This window comes from Lontra canadensis, unplaced genomic scaffold, assembly GCF_010015895.1.
Source record: "Lontra canadensis isolate GAN:19392208 unplaced genomic scaffold, GSC_riverotter_1.0 scaffold79, whole genome shotgun sequence".
NCBI lineage: Eukaryota > Metazoa > Chordata > Mammalia > Carnivora > Mustelidae > Lontra > Lontra canadensis.
In genome coordinates this window covers 6,210,656-6,229,808 of record NW_022631073.1, presented here as the reverse complement: position 1 = coordinate 6,229,808, position 19,153 = coordinate 6,210,656, and the positions used below count along the sequence as shown (strand labels likewise).

The following is a 19,153-nucleotide window of genomic DNA, read 5'->3' as shown; positions in this document are numbered from 1 at the left end:
GATCGCTGCCCCCGGGCCACGGCCCCCGCCCTGACCAGCAGCGGCCTCGGGGTTCCGCTCCCCACTCGTCACGCTCTGGCTGGCGCCGCAGGCTAGCCTTGCGCGTCCGCGGGCCTCAGGGTCATCGTCGGCACCGTGGGCGGCGACACCTACCTCGCCGGGCTGCGGGGGCCGGAAAGGGTAGGCGCTGGGCCAGTTCCCAGCACTCGGGGGGGCGCCCCGTTGGGGGCGGTGCCTCGCGGTGCAGATGAATCCGCGGTGCCTCGACTGGACAGAGGAGCCTGGTGGGCGGCCCCCTCACCATGTGGTCTCTGCTGCCATGGAGACAGCCAACGCGCCGCCACGCGGCCTCGGCCCGGAGACCACCGGTCCCCGAAGCGGAGCGGCTCACAGCTGGAGCGCGCGCGTGCGCAGACAGCGGCCCGGGGAGGGCGGGCCCAGATGGATCGAACCACTGAGCGAAGGGGAGGGGGAGCGTTGGTAGGAGTCAAGGAGGATGGAGAGGGGGAAGAAAATGCCAAACGGGACCTGAAACTTGACTTGACTCCTAGGCATCACGGCCGTGGAATCCATTAGGGGCCCTGGACTGACGCCGACTCAGCGGCGAGGCTGTCAGTCGCCTGTCACTCGCCGCGGCCTGTGTGAGCGGGTCCGGAAGGGCGGGCTCGTGGGAGTTGCGCAGGCGCAGTGAGGCCGGCAACATGGCGTCCAGGCCCAAGCGGCGTGCGGTGGGAAGTGGGGTTCCGCAAGCCCCAGGCGTCCCAGTCCACCGCGACGAGGAAGAAGAGGAAGACGAAGTGGAAGATGAGGACGAAGACGATGAAGACAGTGACGAGGAAGAGGATGAAGACGACGAGAGCATCCACGAGGTGAGAAAACACGCGACCCCAGTTTCGTTTATGTCTGGGAAAAAAAGTTTCTGGCCGCCAGAGCCGTGTGGCTGAGTGAGCTGCTCGGAGGAGCGACTGCCGGTACCTCCGGGTCTGAGCAGGAACCGGAGATGATAAGAGTGCCCTGCTCGGGTTCCACTTGAGTCTTTCACACATTGCAGCCGCAGGAGTTACTACTGCTATTTTCAGAAGTCCTAGCCCGCGGGTTCGGCCCTCCCACCGCTCCGGGAACACCCGCCACAGCCCTTTCCTCAGTGGCTTTTTGTAAAAGCCCCAAATCCATTCAACAAGGGCTGCAGTTTATTCTCAGCCCAGCCTGCAGCCAGGTTCTTGTTGCCTTCCTCACTCTCCGCGGCCCTCTTTCCGTTGTGGCCTTCTCGGTCCGCTTTGTCGGGAGTCTCCCCCGGTGCTCTTCATCCTGCGGTGTTTTCCCGTCCTTCCTAGTCTAACCCAGCTAAGCTGTATCTTCTGCCTCCGGGCACCTGCCGCTGCCCCACTCACCGACCCTGGTGATGGGTTCTTAGAACACCGGGTTCCTTTTTTCCAGCATATCTCCTACCATACTGCTTGGCATTACAGGTGCTTAATATTTGTTGAATGAATTAATCAGGACTGAATGAACCTTCAGAGCACTGTGTGCCCAGTAGGTACCTAAAACTTCACGGGTTCAAAGCAGAATTTGCATTTCATGCTCCAGCTCCTAATCTTTGCCATTTCTGTAAATGGTTCCCGTAATTGCTAAGTTGCTCAAACCACAAACCTGGTAACCAACTTTAATTCCTCCCTTTTTGCATCTTATATCCCACAGTCTGTCAATAAATCTGTTAGCTCTACTTTCGTACCCAGACACTTTTCATCATTGATTCTCCAACAGACTCAGTATCTGCTTCCACCATCGCTTGACTGGACTCCTGTAGTCACTTAAGTGGCTTGCTCTCTTCCATTCTTGTTCCTGTACCATCTCTACACCCGCAGCCAGAGAGATCTTTTTATTTCATTTTATTACACGATATCAGGAATGCTAAATACCGTACTTTGAAGTTTATTTATTTTTTAGTAACCTCTAAGGCCAGCGTGGGGCTCAAATGCACAAACAGGAGTCACATTCTTTTCCTACTGAGCCGGCCAGGCACCTCCAGAGAGATCGTTTTAAAATGTAGGTCTGTTCTCTTTTCCCTGTTCAGAACACTCCACTGACTTAATTTATAAGAAAATCCGAAGACCTCCTGGTTGATGGACAGAAAAGTAGCTAATGTGGCCACAACAGAATAAGCAAGAGAAACTGAGGGGAAGTCAAATCCGATATAAACATGATTCAGGCTTAGGGCTCAGACTGGCGTGGGTATATGGTAAATCTTCCTTTGAACAGAACTTTCCCTTAGAAATCAGCTCTTGACTTTGGCCCCGGACCTTGAATGTGATCTTGCCTTTCTTCACTTAGAACTTTAATGGGCTGTTTTGCAAATTTTGGATTACAGAAATCAGTGCTTTCGTTGACATGGATAGTCTGTCCCACTCCAGTGATTAAAAATTAGTGTGAGGGGGCATGTGGGTGGCTCAGTTGGCTGTCTACCTTCAGCTCAGGTCATGATCCCAGGACTCTGGGATCAAGCCCTGCATCGGGCTCCCTGCTAAGCAGAGAGCCTGCTTCTCGGTCTCCCTCTCCCTTTGCTGCTCTGCCTACTTGTACTCTCTCTCTCTCTCTCTCAAATAAATAAAAAATTTAAAAAAAATTAGTGTGAGAATGGTCGTTGACTGTAGTGTAAGAAAACAGGCATGGGTACTGTTGGTGGGAGTATAATTTGCAATGTCTTCGGAGGGCAATTTGACAGTAATTGTCAAAACTAAAAATGTGCCCATCTCCTGATACAGTAATTGAATGGAAAGAATTTATTCTTCAGTCATAATAATAATGTTTCCAGGCTTTGTGCACATTGTATTAACTCATTTAATTTTTTTTAAAAAGATTTTATTATTTGACAGAGAGAGAGAGATCACAAGTAGGCAGTGGGGCTGGGAGGAAGCAGGCTCTCTGCTGAGCAGAGACGCGGGGCTCAATCCCAGGACCCTGAGACCATGACCCGAGCCGAAGGTAGAGGCTTAACCCATTGAGCCACCCGGGTGCCCCAACTCATTTAATATTCACATCAACCTTCTGAAGTTAGGAGTTATCACCGTTTAAGACAGAGGATACACAGCAGGTTAAGTGAAGACAGTCTGTGTAATGTAGTCTCTGTAGGAGAAAGAAACAGGAAATAAATTTGATTATGTGTCGAAAACCCCTTGAAAGATTAACTTAACTACTGATAGTAACCTCTGAAGAGTAGGAGTTGGGGGTGGGTAATAAGACTACCAACTCTGTAATCTCTGGTCTCTTGTAGTGTTTACCGGTGAAATGTATTACTTTTTTGACTGAAGAAATTCTTAGGGCTTTCAGGGCAGTTCCCTACACTCGGTGGCTCTTGATTCCTTTATTTATTCGAATGGAGCTTTTAGTTTCTGAGATGTTCACTCACCACAGCTCATTACCGTGGTGAATGAATCTATGAGAATTATATTTGAAATTCAAAATCTGCCTTAGGAATGCTGTGTATATAAGGAAGGAAATGCACGCGTGTGTGTGTTAAGTCTGATTTAGAAACAGGGTGATTGGCTTTGCGGCAACAAGCAGAAAGGGGATAGAAAGTAGATATGAGAACTTCAAGAAATAGGTCAGGGTATTGAAACGATGAGAAGAAAAGCAGTAGGCATGTTAAATTCTTGTGGCCCTGTGGTTAGGACTCTTTCTTGTGTGCAACAGTGACCCTTGGAAGGGAGCTTCAGAAGATGGGGCGTTTGAAGTAAGTATGCAAGGGTACCTTGGACCTCCGAGGGCAGGAAGGGGCTGGGACCTTGAGCCTAGAAAGCTGTGGAGAACCTGAGACATCTTTACATATTTTTTCTCTGCTTTATTGCTCTTTGTTCCATTCAAAATACTTGGTTGTTTTTCTGTTTCTTCTCCATAAAGCAGAGAATAGAAAATGCCAACAGCTTCTTTGGTGCAAAAAGGTGGTTTTATTGAAGCAGAAGGACAGGACCTGTGGGCAGAAAGAGCCTCGCTGGGTCCTGAGGAGTGGCCCATTATATACTTTCAAGTTGGGAGGGGGTTAGGGATATCGTGAGTCTCTCAGGAATTTTGGAAGCAAGGTTTCCAGGACCTTGTGGGGGCTAGCTATTGTTGGGAAACGGCCATTTATTACCGTCTAATAAAACCTGATTCATGAGACCCTTCAGATGTATATCTGTGGGTCATATGCGATTGCCAACGTGTATCTTGGAGAGGGAGGGTAGAGATAAAGGAAGTTTTGGAAGGAATTTTTATATGATAAAGTAGATTTACAGGATCCTGGGGTTTGGGCTAAGATTGCCTGTTGCTCTTAGCAAAGTATTAATATTAAGCCAGTTGAGTCCCTAGAGGGATGTCACTCTGCCTGTTTCAAGGACTTGTCAGTAGGCTGTAGATAGTAAGGGAATTTAATAATTTTTGTCTGCCTTTGTTTCCCCACATCATTATTTACAGGAAGTGAATGTTGAATTTGAAGCTTATTCCATCTCCGATAAGGATTATGACGGAATTAAGAAGTTACTACAGCAGGTATGGTCTTTACCTCTCTGCACAAATCTCTTCTCTAAGAAAATCCAGGCCATTCCGCACAAGCTAGGTCAGATTTCATCCTTTATTTTAGAATTCCCATTCTTACTCCCTCTACCCTGCATAGAAGGAAGTACAGTTTCTCTTTTCTTCTCAGGCTAACTCCCGTTGGAGCCTCCAATTCATATGTTAATAAGTGCCTTGTGTGCTAAAATACCTTCCTTTTCATGTGCTAATTATTTGAGCTACTCTACTGTTTTTCTCTTACTCCTGTCTAAGCTTTGTGGGGCCGAAGAATTCTTCCATAGTTCTATCGCTGAGTGCACCAGCTGGTGCTGCAGAATCAGGCTTGCTGCTTCTACACAGTCCTCACCCATGTACGGTGGCTTTGGTTTTACCCTTCAGAGCTTCCAGTGTCCAGGCACCACATTCTTTGGCCTTTTGTCTGTCCTTCTCCTCCCCTCCCCCACACGTCCAGTCTTACCCCTGACTGTCCCTTCAGTTTGATTTCCTTGAGCTTCGATTTTTCTGGGCTTTTCCTTTCCTCCTGGGATCGCTCTTTTGAGGTGTCTTTTTCATCATTGATATTTCATTGTTTGCATATGGATATTAGAAGTTTTATTAAAAATTATGCTTTGATTTTCGTTTAAAATAAGTTTTATTTTCCCTCCTCTTAGCTTTTCCTGAAGGCTCCTGTGAACACGGCAGAACTAACGGATCTCTTAATTCAACAGAACCACATTGGGAGTGTGATAAAGGTAAGCGGGACAGTTATGCTTGTTCTGATTAAATTATTTTTTTGTCCTGTTAAGATCCTCCTGATGTTTAGCTGGTAGGCCAGGAGCTCAAACTGGAAAGAGGTGTCACTGGAGGAAGGGAGACTGGTTAGAAAGCCATTCCAGTAATTTCCAAGATTACTGAGTGTAGGAATCCTGGGGCTGGCAATGGATAGCAAGAGAAGGGAGATTTGGGAGATGAGGTATGATGGGGCTTAGTGAGTAACTGGTCTGACTGAGGGGAAAGGAGTCAAGGGTGGCTCCCACGTGTCTGGCTCCTACAACCAAGATAGCAAACTGGAGGATGAGGGGGTCAGGAGGCAGCGTGGGTTTGGGTGTGCACTTGTTGAGTTTGATTTGCAGGTGACACATCCCGGGGAGGTGTGAGCAGCGGCTGGATTTGGGCGGTCTCAGCGGATGGATGGTTTACCCAGGGAGGGTGGGGACAGACACTGCTGATAGCACAGTTACTTGGGGAAGTAAGTCAATGGTGGAGTCTGCAAAGGAGCCATGCTAGGGGCCACTGGTGGCCACGCTGGGGGCGCGGGTGACCTGGAAGGAAGTGGCATTAAGCACCAGAGGGAGCTTTTGGAGGAGGCACAGCAGGAGGGTGAGTCCTGCCCCTGCTGCTCCTGATGATGCTTTCTGTTTTCTGTCTGCCTCCTGCCCTCGGTTTAGTGTCTTAGGATAGCAATGGTCCCTTCTTGGGCTTTTCTGGACACAGCTCAGTGAGGACAACTCCGGTCTGCTCCATGTCACGTTAGCTAGAGAGGGTCAGTGGGGGGCCAGAGGATTCACTTTCAAGATGACTTACGTGACCAGCAGGTTGGTGCTGGCTGTCCACGGGGAGCCCTGCTGGGACTGTGGGCCAGGGGCCTCCATTCCTCCGCGGGGCGGGCCCCTCTGCACAGTGGCTGGGTTCCAGGAGCAAGCAGCCCCAAAGAACCAGGCACAAGTGCACAGCATTGTATTTCCTCTGTCCTCGTAATCAGACACGAAGGTCTGCACAGGCTCGAGGGGAGGGTGACGGGCCCCACCACTTGGGAGGGAGGAGGGACGAGGTCCTTTGTCAGAACGTGGAGCTGGAGCTGGAGCGGCCATCTGTGGAAAATAGAATCTGCCACAGTGACCTTGGTCCATTTCCGCATCCACCTCTGGAAACGAGGGTGGTCCTGGTCCCTGCTTCGTGCGGTGGCCGTGGTTCGGAAGCAGCAGGAGTTGCTGAGCGCAGGGTGCTCCGAGCCTCGGTGTGTGGTGAGTGCTGGAGCGGCGACACCCTCGCTCGGTGTCCTCCCGGCCCGAGGGCCCGGCCCGCACTGTCTGCGTCATGGTGCAAAAGCAGCCGCCCTTCAGTCTGAAGCTCGCGCTCACCGCCGCACCGTGAGCCGCCTCCTTTGTTGTCAAAGCCGCAGGTCTCGAGGAAGTTGGCATTCGCAGCCTCTGCCTCCTCTCCTCAACACCCCGATCTGGCTCTTCCTACCAGTACTCCCCTGAGGTTCTGGAACTGTCGGATGGGGTCATCAGCATCCCTGTTGCTAAACCTCATGGCATGAAATGTCAGAGTGAAGGGAGTAGCACCGCCAGTAGCTTTCTTTTATTAGAGCATGGGAGAAGCAGGCCCCTTTCACCGAACATGTGTCCTCTCCAGCCGATGGTGTCTGTAGGCATGCTGACCACACTGACTCCATCTTGTTCGCGCTCGCGCCGGGACCTCCTGTGGGCTCTGCTCTGGGCCCCAGGGAGGCTAACGCATGCCGACCAGAATGCGGGGAGGCTTGTTCTGATCTTCCCTAAAGAGGCCCCACCTTAGATAACTACCCTGAGACCTCCCCACAGTGCCCCGGGCTCCAGGGGAGCTGCAGGGTGAGTCCTGGGCAGCGTGGAGAGCAGCTACGTAGCCCGGGGTCGTGTATCTGCGTGATCCCTCTGTCACTAACAGCCTGAGTGAGAATGGTGTGGCGTGGCTGGCTTCAGTTTTCCGTCCTAGGTGCCTCCTCAGTGTGGAGGAGACGTGACTGACCCTCCTCCACCTTTTTTTTTTTTTTTTAAGATTTTATTTATTTATTTGACAGACAGATCACAAGTAGGCAGAGAGGCAGGCAGAGAGAGAGAAGAGCAAGCAGGCTCCCCGCTGAGCAGAGAGCCCGATGCGGGGCTCGATCCCAGGACTCTGGGATCATGACCCGAGCTGAAGGCAAATGCTTTAACCCACTGAGCCACCCAGGTGCCCCCTCCTCCACCTCCTAATCGTGTCCTAAGACCGTCCAATAAGAAACTGTCACTTTTATTCTTGGAAGAGCTTTGCTGTCAGCGGGGGGATTCAGTCTTCACAGGACGATGAACAAATAACTTCACTGTGACAGTTACGGCCTTTGGCTTCCACAGAGGTACTTGACGTGTCCCAGCCACAAAGACTCTGTCCCTAGGAGAGGGACTGCCCAGAACTTCCACCAGAGCCTCTAGGACTCTTGCAGAGAAGGTGGATCCTAGGGCTTTGGAGGGGAAGGGCAAGGGGTGGCCCCGAACTGCACCTGTGGGTTGTGTAGAGCGAGATTCCAGGGTGAGGTGTGAGGTGCGGTTGCTCAGGCCTGAAGTCCCCGGAATTGTGTTGAACCAGGAGGCTGGAGGGATGGGAGGGGGTGTGGGAGGGGGCGGTGAACGGGTCATGCAGGCGGGGCTGTTGCTGCGGGGGCAGGTGGTCATGGATGAGGCTGATGGGATTGTGACCCTGACCCCACGGAGAGGCAGCCACCTGCGGGGTTGCTTTGGGGGTTGGTCACTGGTTAAGGAGGACCGGGGAGCGTGCCCCCGGGGGATGCTAACTGCCTGTGAGCCCAGTGACCATTTGGGGGGTTTCTTTTCTTTCTTTGTTTTCTTAACTAAGCTCTGTGCCCAACCAACTCACAACCTTGAGATCAAGAGTCGCATTCCCCTCCTGCTGAGCCAGCCAGGTGCCCCAGTTTGGGGGATTGCTTAGGATTCGGCACCCAGGGTCCCTTTTCCTCCCCTGGCGCTCTGTCGGTGCTGTGTGTATTTTGCTACAGTAGGTGGGAGACCTGTGAGGTGCAGGACGTCTGTCTCCCATTTGCTCTTGAGGAACAGGGGCTGCTGGACGTGTTCTCTTCTTTCCGTCTCCTTCTGAGCAGACACGCCCTGGCGCTCTCACGTGTCACGTTTGTGTCCTTCCGCGTTACTGTCCTGCTCTGTCCGTGCCTCCTCTTGATTCTGGCGCTTGCAGCGGCTCTCGTTTTGGCACACACTTCCGTTTCCGCGGCCACCGCACCCTTCCCTGTTCTGCAGGAAGAAACCGGTGGTCTTTAACGGCCTGGCAGCCCCTTGGCCCCGTCCCCTGTTGGTGGCTGTGCCGCCTTACATCCAGGAGCCACTTCCCCAGGTCTCTCCCATGAGGCCAGGCTCCCTCAGCCACAGGCCTGACGTCCTGGCCCCGTAGACGCCGGTGCTCCGTTCCCGCCCAGAGCCGCCTAGAGCGCCCCTGCTCCTTCAGCTGCCGGTGGTGCTGCAGCGAGAGCTCGTGTCAGGGACACACACGGGACACTTGTGGGTCCCTGCCGTCCCAGGTGCTGGGGACACGGTGAGAGTGCACACAGCCTGAACAAGCCCGGGCAGGCCACGTGGAGGAAGATGTAGAAGGAGCAGGAAGGCCCAGGGGAGGGGCTGTCAGTAGGGTCAGCAAGTTCATGTTGGAGTCAAGCATTTCATTCTTAGTTCTCTGTTTCTATTTCATTCCCTTTCTTGCCCGCTTTTCCTTTTCTGTTCACGTGGTAGGAGGAAGTGGTGCTCAAGCGTTGTTCGCTCTCCCCGCTGCTCAGGACTGGTCTGCGCTCTGGGGGCAGGTGGGTGGAGGGCCCCCGGAGGACCGAGCAGGGCTGGCCTGGGCCAGGTCACTTAGAAGACAGGAGTGGTTGATCTCAAGAGGTTTTATCTCGTCTGGATTGGTAATATATTGAGAATCCAGCATAAAGAAAATTTGGAGCAGGAAGCAGTCACCTGCATGTAGAAAGGGGGAGCAGACCCAAGACAGGTGAGTCGGTAGGGACAAGGCCCACGGTCCTCAGTGTGTGCTGCTTCCCCGTGGCGACGGCAGCTACGGAAAGTGTCTGAAAACGGCAGTGTGAGTTGGTGTTTTGCTTCCTCCCAACCAGGCATACAGTTTTAATTCTTTTTCTTTCTAAAATAGCAAACGGATGTTTCAGAAGACAGCGATGACGATGTGGATGAAGATGAGATTTTTGGATTCATAAGTCTTTTAAATTTAACTGAAAGAAAGGTTGGTTTCACGGGTGGCATCTAGTACCTGTGCCTTAGACCCCAGTCACTTCTGTTTAATACATGGTGATGGTGCTGTTTATGTCAGACCTTGAAATTAACAACAATAAGGATATGTGCTTTTGTGAACTCTTACTGTAATCTTATTTTTAGGATTTTATTTGAGAGAGGGGGAGGGAGAAGCTGACTCCCTGCTGAGCAGGAAGCCTGACAGGGGGCTCGATCCCAGGGCCCTGAGATCATGACCTGAGCCAAAGGTAGACGCTTCACTGACTGAGCCACTCAGGCGCCCCACTGTAATCTTTTTTAACATGAGAGTGTTTTTGTGCTGAATGATCTCTGTCGTGAAAGTCCTGGCTCCCTGGGGTGTAGAGAACCATCCAGAACTGGGGTCCTGGTGTTGGTATCAATCCCGGAGCTAGTGGCTCTGCCGGCCTGCGGCTCTTCCTTTCCTTGTAGGCTTCGTTGCTTCCTGCAGCAAGTTCTGACCTTTACTCGTGTTTCCATTCATCTCTACAGACTCTCTGAATTTTTTTTTTTATAAGATTTTATTTATTTATTTGACAGAGAGAGGCACAGGGAGAGAGGGACCAGAAGCAGGGGGAGTAGGAGAGGGAGAAGCAGGCTTCCTGCAGAGCAGGGAGCCCGATGTGGAACTTGATCCCAGTACTCTGGGATCATGACCTGAGCTGAAGGCAGACGCCTAATGACTGAGCCACCCAGGCGTCCCTCAATGAGTTTTAATAAAAAGGGAAAACCAGCTGTTTACTTTCGTCAGAAGGAGTTCATGTCAAACTTCACCTTCAGGTTTTTTGTGAACTTTCCAGTTATTCCCATCTGTCTTTACAAGATGGACTGGAATTGCTGTTCTTGTGTGTGGTGTCTCGCTGCCACCACTGCTCGTGGGACCGTAAATGACCAGGTGTAGAGACTTGGAGAGATGCTTGAGCGGTCAGCACGGAGGACAGGCGGGCTTTAAGGGAGGTGGCAGGGGACTGCCCTCACGGTTCGGTAGAAGGTGATATTCAGCGCTCTGGTTTCTGCTCCTGGTGTGGCCTGTACCGAACAGCGACCTTGTCTTGGCTTCCTAGGGCACCCAGTGTGCCGAGCAGATTAAAGAGCTGCTCCTGAGCTCCTGTGAGAAGAGCTGTGGGAAGAGCTTGGTGGAACAGCTGGACGCACATCTGAACGACACCTCCAAGCCCGTGGGCTTGCTCCTCAGCGAGAGGTTCATCAACGTCCCTCCTCAGATCGCGCTGCCCATGCATCAGCAGCTCCAGTAAGAGCCTGCGCCGCCTGCCTCCTTGGTGGCTATGCCCCGGGGGTGGGGTGGGGTCCGCGCAGGGCTTTCGAGCCAGTGACGGTCTTGGCGGCCTCGCGGCTCCAGTGAGCAGAGGCCCCCTCCTCCCGGGGGCATGTCCCTTCTTGACAGTGGGCTCCTTCGTGACTTGTGACGTATGAACAGTCTTACCAGGTGTGCGGGGTGTAAACACAGACGAGTTTATATAGGTTTTTTGCCCCCTACTGGTCTAAAGTTGTCATCCTCTTGCCGGATTTCCGTGACATGGACACGGTGCCGAACAGTCCAGTAACAAACCAGTACAACTCTTCAGTTCCACTGGGATGTTCTGTAACGAAGGAGGCAGCAGTCCTGATACTGTGTCTCTCGTGTTTGGGGGTTTGCTGTTTTTACTTCTTTGTGGGTTTTTTTGTTTTTTTAAAATGACCCTAAGATCATGACCTGAGCCGAAACCAAGAGTCAGAAGCTTAAGACTGAGCCGCCCGGGTGCCCCTGTTGTACTTTCTTAATGCGGAGGTTTTTTAGGTTTACAACATTTTAATTGTTAAGAGCTAAGGACTGGGGTTGCAGTGCTTTGGGGTAGAGCAGGATGGAAATCCAGATGGACGCCCTTGCTCCAGGGCCATGGTACTGCGTGCCCGCTAGCCAGTGGTGGGCATATAAGGACAGGTGACCCTTCAGGGTTCCCACTGAACAGGTTCGTTGCTTACTAGTTTTACTCTCAACCCTGCCCTCCCCCGATGCCCAGCTCCCGTTTTTCCATTTGCTTTTTTTTCCTTTTCCTGATCCGGTGGCGCTCATGTTTATTTGGTTTCACGGGAGGGGGATGTGCTTTCCCCAGGTCCTCTGTTAAAGAAAGCTGAAGTCTTTACTTCTTTGATTAGCCAGATGCACAGGGACATGCACAGTTTTCCGAAGGCTATGTTGCCACTCCACGGACTCTTCTAGAATCTAGGGGAATCTGTCCTGTCATGCCATTTCTGCAGTATGCCAAGACTCATCATAGTTCTGGGCTCTGGTGCTTGGAGACTGGTCATCACATGCTCTAATGACATTGGTTGATGCTCTCTTAAACATTTGTTTTTAAAAATCCAGATTCTTACCTATTTTTAATATCTGCAGAGGCAGAGCAGTGACGTTGATAAATGTGAGACTCCTGTTATTTGCTGTGTGTCCACAGCTTAGCATCGCCTGAGCGATACATCCCACTGCGTCCTGTAAAACACGGCCATAGTCCATCACAGTGCAGGGGACCACATAGGTAAACTCATGGCTTTAGAAGTGTCCAGATCCGATCTCTGTCCATCAAGCCTGTGTCTGAGACAACAGACCCCAGCCCTGCAGAGGCCTCACTGGTTTGCCCTGTGCTCTGGTTTGTGGATGGGTTTCACCGGGCTCAGTAGGCTCTGTTCTACTTTGTAGGAAAGAACTAGCAGAGGCACACAAAACTAACAAGCCATGTGGGAAGTGTTACTTCTACCTTCTGATAAGCAAGACGTTTGTGGAAGCTGGAAAAAACAATTCCAGAAAGAAAGGGAATAACCAAGAGAAAGAGGAATTAATGTTTGCCAATGCAGAGGAAGAATTTTTTTATGAGGTAAGACTGTCCTGTTGTCATCTATTTGTTTGAATGTAAACAAGGATTTTCTTGACAATAGGCAGGATCGACTGCTCCCCGGTTTATGGCACAGTGCTCGGAGGACAGCGGCCGTGTCTCCATGTTGTTGGCAGCTGTGGCTGATGCATTCCCCACACCTAGTACTTTGCCCAGCAGGTTCGTCCCCAGCCCTCCAGCCCCCAGGGCAGAGCGTGGGAGGAGAAAAGTCATGAACGTTGAATGGTGATCAGGCACTCAATACGCTCACTAGAAGATCTGTAATTCTAGGATCACTCTATGAGGGAGACGTTGGTCCTGGTTTACTGATGGGGGACATTGAGTCTGAGGGAGATTAGAGCCATTATCTGAGGTCATGCAGGCCGTTAATGTGAAAGGTGGGGCAGGCCCTGCTCCCCAGTGGTGGCTTATATGGTTCTCTGTGCCCTCGGTCCTGGATGTCCTCCCACTTGTGGGATTCCTAGCACTTTCTTGCAGAAAGATGGCTTGTGCCATGATGGGCAACCAGATACCAGAGAATACGCTTTCTCACCCTGACCTGCTAAGTAAATCCGAGGGGTAACTTACTTTCCTGGATTAGAGAACATCAGTTACTACTTTTTTTTTTTTTTTAATTTAAGGTTTTATTTATTTGAGAGGGAGGGAGAGTAAGCACAATGTGTGAGGGAGAAACAGACTCCTCGCTGAGCAGGGAGCTGCACAGGGCTCCATCCCAGGACCCTGAGATCATGACCTGAGCCCTAGGCAGATGCTTAACTGACTGAGGGCCCCAGGCGCCCGCATCTGTCACTACTTTTTAAAAAGCCTTTGACTAAACACTGAAGTACCACAGGTTCAGCTCTGCCCTTGTTTTTTTAAGAAGTAAATAGTGAAAGTTAAATTTTTATGCCTGAGCACCTTAGAGTGTTTCGGGGCAGGCTGGATGGGTTTTTTAAGACGGCCTGCTTATGCAGACCTCCCTCTTTTCACATGGCTTGACTCCAAGGGAGCAGCCAAGACAGTGGGGAAACACCCGTGTTTGAAGACCATTCTTTTCATTAACTTTCAAATGTTACAAGTCTTTATTTCACTTTTCTGTTGAAAGATTGAGAATCAAATGAGAATGAATATGAATGAATATGAGGGACTTCAGAATTATAAACACTTAGAAATGGTAGTAGCATATGTCACTTAGCTGCTGTTCACCTCTTAGGACTGCGACCCTGCTCTCCACGCTTCTGTAGGTTAGAAATCTGGTAAGCATTTTGTAACTTCTACCTGCATATCCCATTTGAGTTTATTTTATTCCACGTTTTGCTTCTGTTCACTATTATTTTCGTTGTTGTTCACTGTCATTCTTAAACACGTCAAATAGTATTCCTGGCTGCCATGTAAGTAAGTTTTGCCTTTAGGTTGTCTGAATTTTTAACTTGTATCTTTGGTTCAGAAAGCAATCCTGAAGTTTAACTACTCAGTGCAGGAAGAGAGTGACACTCGTCTGGGAGGCAGGTGGTCCTTTGATGACGTCTCGATGAAGCCCTTGCGAACCGTGATGTTGATTCCAGGTGACAGGATGAACGCAATCATGGATAAACTGAGGGAGAATCTCTCTCTCTGACCCGTTTCCCGTGGACAGTAATGGGGTGGTTTTGGGTTTGTAAAATTACCAGAAAACAGCTCAGATTTACTGAAAAAAACCCAGACTTTATTCAGAGTAAGGTCCTCTACAAAAAAGTAGGGGTCTGTCACTTGTGTCTGTGACACATTTACAAAATAGCTTTTAAAAAAAATTTGGTCGAATTATGATTGGTGGATTAAAAGCTTTTCCAGTAAGAAGGAAAACGTGGAGTCGTAATTTAAAGAACTCAATAAAAACTTCTATTTTTTATTTTTAAATAATATACAAAGTGTTATTTTTTTCAAGACACTCGTGTGGGGTGTGCTGTCCTTGTTCAAGTTGAATGTCTGCACCTCACTCTGGTGAAACGACGTTCAGGCCAGCTGGGGGAGGGCAGGGGCGGGACTTATTGCACATCTTGCTTTCTGTAGAAGGTTCTAAAGAGTCACTGGACGGTGCATCTTGGCTCAGTAGTCTCAGGGCACTTCTCACACATTTTCTGGTCCTTTTTCATTGTTGAAAGAGGGGAAAGGTGATCCATTACTTGGTGGAGAATATCCTTACTTTCACTAGGAGGCAGGTTGCTGAAATAGTATGGTGGTGCCAGCTGCATAAATCTGTTGAAAACATAAAGGTGAGATTTTTTTTTTCCTTTTTTGGGGAGAGCTACAAACATTACATGTGGGAACTTCTACTCCGGAAGAATCTCATTGTAGACCTGGTATTTAATTTGAACTCTTCCGTCTCCCGTCTGCCTTTGCGGAATAAATACTTCCTGTGGTTTTTTCCTGTGGTTTTCATGGAACTAATCCAATTGCATTTCTAGAATATGTTGGCTTCTCTAGTGTTATGCCACACAGTGGGTGATGCCCAGCACAACATGGGAAAGACAGATCAGGTGTTCCTGAGAGATTTGGGTAGGTAAGAGGGGGGGTGTCTTTGCCTCTGTGTCTTATTAACAAAAACCACTTCCCATCCACCTTCTAGTTACTTTTGGTTCCTGCCCTGAACATCACTGTCCAGGCAGGAGTGCACGTGCAGGAGACCCACACCTGCAGTGGCACCAAGAGTCTGGTCTTCATTCTCACTACTGCCCCTGTGGTTCGCTCACGTAGCCACAGAATCATCCTTAAAAGTATATGGAGAGGATGTTACTCCTGTTTAAGACTCTCGAATCGTCTCGTACTGTGCTTAGGATAAATTCCAGGCCCTCACGTGGCCCACAAGCCCTACACCTCTGGTACCCACCCGTCTCTCACCTCCCCTTCCCTGCTCTCTTCCCCACTAGCCCTGGTCTCAGTGGCACATCTCTTCTGAGAGGGGGCTGAGCTCATTCCTCAAGGTCTGCACCTGCAAACACTATTTCTCTGCAGCTTTCTATGTCTTTTAAGACGCATTATGCTCTGTTCTATATTTCACTTTTTTTTTTTTTTTTAAAGTAATCTCTACACTCAACACGGGGCTCAAACTCATGACCCTGACCGAGATCAGGCATCGCCTGCCCCACCGACAGTCCGCCAGGAGCCCCTCTGCGGGCTGTGATCCCAAAGAGAGGGGCATTTATACACTCATTTGGAGAGACCTGCTCTAAGTAGGGATGCTCGGCACAAATTGGAACTGGGCCAGCGTAAGCTCACAGAAAATGTCCCAAGAGCCAAATGGGTCATTTGCTCAAGTATGAGTTGAAAAGAACTTCATTTTTTCTCTTAAACTCACAGTTCAGGAGAGATTTCTGAGGTAATCCTGATGTAGTTGTTCTCAGCTATGCTGAACTTGTGGAAGAGCACCCATTCTGGCAGCTTCTTGGTGACGGAGTAGCCGGACAGCGGGTGCAGCTGAGCGACCTGCTTGTGCGTCAGCATCAAGTAGTTACCCGACCCATCCACGTCCCGCGCGGTCTACCAGGCAGTGTTGGGGAAAAAGATTTTGTGTTAAGATGGAGATAATGGACAAAAATGTTTTCTTTAAAAAAACTCCAAAGTGTTTTGTTCAAAATCGTGAAAATTACATATCTGCCACCCATGTTTCCTATTTTCAGACCTAAAAATTAAGCCCCAAACAGGTTTTGCCCAGAACTTTGAGACAGCGATGACATCCTAACGTCAGCAGTTTCAGGCGGTGGGTGAAGAGCGCGGCTGCAAAGGCGAACGTTTGCGCGGTGCATGCTGGCGCGGTACCTGCCACATTATGGGCCGCATGTTTTAGCTCAGTCAGTACAGTAACACTGTGATGGAGGAACCTTTTTCTGTACGTGATGAGGAAATTCATGTTAAAATGTCATTTTTTTCTCGATTAAGACCACTTTAGAGTTGGAGAGGAAACACCACAGCTTCTCCGACTGCGACGTGAAGAACATGGCGGCGGCGTGCTTCAGTTGAGGGGGCTGCGTTATGAGGCAGCCTTCATTTGGGGGATGAAACAAATGAGACCCTGCCTTTATTTCTTGGCTGGGAGTTAGTGTCACCGGTTAAATGTGAGCTAATTCACAGACCAGCGAGATGAGGGACTGTACCTGAAGCTCGGCCACAGCGCATGCTTTCCTAGCGTCCCCGCTGCAGTGAGAACAGGCCTCCTGTCCTTTTGGACAAAGTGAACATACTCTGACTTAGCCCTTCAATTCCCTTGAGGGGAAGTATATTTAAATACTAAATCTTTAGTAACATAGAAGGTTTGTAGTTTTATTTAAAGTTACCACCACCAACAGAATCCTAGGCGAGAGCTTCCTGACCGACCGTCGCGGACAGGTGAGATTCGGGAAAGCCCACACCAAGGCTGCCAGCCCCACTCTCACCTGCATGAAGTAGCCTGACAGGAGAGCCTTCTTTATGTTCAGAGCATTTTCCTTTGAGCCAAAAGCAGGTTCTGCACAGGGGAGCTCGATTCGCTTGACAATTTCCAAGAGTTCAGCTCGGATGACGTCTGCCATCCTCAGAGCACAGCAGTTGAGGAAGTAATCATGACACCACTTTTCAACACAGTCTAGAGGGAAAGAAGCAGAGCTGATGTGCTATAAGCAGTAAGAGTCCAGGCCAGGATGGAGGGGTGATCTCTGTCCTCTGCACGCTTCTCCTAAAGAGGTCACGTGAGCGGCGGGGAGGAGGCTGCAGGGACACAGGCTAGCTGGCGGGACTTGCTCTGGCTGTGGGGGTTCTGGATGCCCACCGAACCTTGGGCACAGTATGTTCTAGTGCCGACCAGTGTGTCACCCTTCATCAGCAGCTGTGAAGGGGACAGAGGAGGGGGTCTCTGATCAATATTTGTCTTTTGTCTCGTGCTAAGCGTGAGGATGTCCAGGGCCACGTTTACTCAACTTAGGAAGGGAAAGTATATGGTACAAGTTACCTTAAGCCATGAAAGTATCTCAGTATAAAAAAAGGATCACTACTAGGCTGATTTGGGAATTCTGTTAAGCTCACCTATCTGCTCTAGGTGCAAATTTTATATATGTGTTGTGTGTGTATCTTTTTTTTAAAGATTTTTATTTATTTGACAGACACAGTGAGAGAGGGAACACAAGCAGGGGAAGTGGAGGAGGGAGAAGCAGGCTTCCTGCCGAGCAGAGAGCCCGATGTGGGGCTTGATCCCAGGACCCTGGGATCATGACCTGAGCCGAAGGCAGATGCTGAATGACAGCCACCCAGGCGCCCTGCAAATATTATATTAAAATTCAGTCACCTGGTTAACACTTTCTTGCTACCTGTAGTTACTTAAGATGGACCTAGAGTTCTGCCTTGCGCTGGGAATGCATATGGCCTTCACACAGCAAGCAGAAGACCCTGGGTGACCCTGTCCGGTATACTCAGAGCTCTTTGGAGCAAAAAGAGCACGTACTTGGGCAAACAATGGCACCCACCCTCCGTGTTCTCAAAAGATGCCACCAAGCTCCCCCTATCCTTTCTGGCTCCACTGACTTTATCTTCTCAGCTCCAAAAAATTAACTCCCTGCTCTCTAATTCTACTGCTATGCGAACTGCTGTCATCTTTTTCAGCTCACTTTTCATCCTACCAGAGCAAAGGAGGTAAATATGCTTCAGGGAAAACGAAGGTTTCCTTGCAGGAAGGGAGCTCTTCGCTGGCTGCCTCTGAAGGCCCCAGCCTGTGCCCACTGCTCTGCCCGTCGGCCCTTTGGGATCCACTTCCCGTCTTTAAAGCCAGGCAAGGGAGACTCATGGAGAGGTGTTTCCGGTTCCCTTTTCCCTGGGTCCCTCTTGTGGAAATTCCTACGCTCGCTGTCGGTCAGCACCAGGACTTCTCAGCTTTTGCACACGCCCGCTCCCCTCCTCCCCTCTTCCCCTCCCCTTGGCCAAACCCCAGTCCTGTTCTCTCCAGCCCCCTCGGCAACCCACTGACTTGTTCCTGGGATCTGGGGCCTGGTTGGCTGGTTTGGTTCTGAACGTCTGCATCCTCTCTTTGCCTGGGAGTGAATGTGGATGTTAGGGGAAGCACAAAGCACAGCTCTGACCCCGGGGCCCCCAGAGACGGCAGTTCCTTCCCCGACCCTGGAGGGTGGAAGCTGTGCCATGCAAGTCTCTGTGTCCCCACGTCATGTGCGCCCGAGCTGGCTCCGAGGCGGGCTGGGCCAAGCGCTGGAGGTCCACGCGCACAGACACGCATGGCAGCAGGCGCGGTCGGGGCCTCGAGCGCCATTCCACCCGGATGACCAGCAGGGCTAGGGAAGGGTGAGGAACACCTCGGTTTTCTTTGAGGAAAGAAAAGTGGAAATGAGTTTCTCAGGATCACAAGCATTCACTTACGTTCACTGGTGGAGTTCAGAGCTATGTCTTGGTAGGCTTTGTAAATGTTGATGAGAGTAAAGTGATCTCCTTCAGGATGTAAAAACGTCTTCCAACCAGTCAAGGCAGCCTCCTCAGCTCCATGTGGCACATTAGAGAAGCAGTTGGGAGCTTTAAGACACAAAAGGTCACGAGGTCAGCAAGACTGGAGACCTGTGACCTGAACACAACACGCAGAGGGGAGGGGCTCACTGCTGTGTGTCTGGAACCGTTCCTGTCTACTTCTTTTAACAAATGTTATTCTTGCTTACTTAGAAATCAGAT

At 50.4% G+C, this 19,153-nt stretch overlaps 2 protein-coding genes across 2 annotated transcripts in view; one reads left to right on the top strand and one right to left on the bottom strand.

The window, feature by feature from the left end:
* Positions 1 to 645: 645 nt before the first annotated feature.
* Positions 646 to 14,175, top strand: BCCIP (BRCA2 and CDKN1A interacting protein). Its single transcript, XM_032882101.1, has 7 exons — positions 646 to 869; positions 4,450 to 4,524; positions 5,199 to 5,279; positions 9,496 to 9,585; positions 10,676 to 10,863; positions 12,307 to 12,481; positions 13,926 to 14,175. The coding sequence occupies exons 1-7, from the start codon at positions 702 to 704 to the stop codon at positions 14,094 to 14,096; spliced, it is 948 nt and encodes a 315-aa protein (XP_032737992.1). The 5' UTR covers positions 646 to 701; the 3' UTR covers positions 14,097 to 14,175.
* A 158-nt stretch (positions 14,176 to 14,333) lies between these two features.
* The window catches only part of DHX32 (DEAH-box helicase 32 (putative)), a 36,937-nt gene continuing 32,117 nt past the window's right edge, over positions 14,334 to 19,153 (bottom strand). Inside the window, exons 8-11 of the mRNA XM_032882100.1 lie at positions 18,851 to 19,000; positions 16,888 to 17,075; positions 15,813 to 15,994; positions 14,334 to 14,713 (exon numbers count right to left, since the gene is read on the bottom strand). Of these exons, the coding sequence (XP_032737991.1) occupies positions 14,542 to 14,713; positions 15,813 to 15,994; positions 16,888 to 17,075; positions 18,851 to 19,000 (692 nt within the window). The 3' untranslated portion in view covers positions 14,334 to 14,541. The remainder of the gene's footprint in view (positions 14,714 to 15,812; positions 15,995 to 16,887; positions 17,076 to 18,850; positions 19,001 to 19,153) is intronic.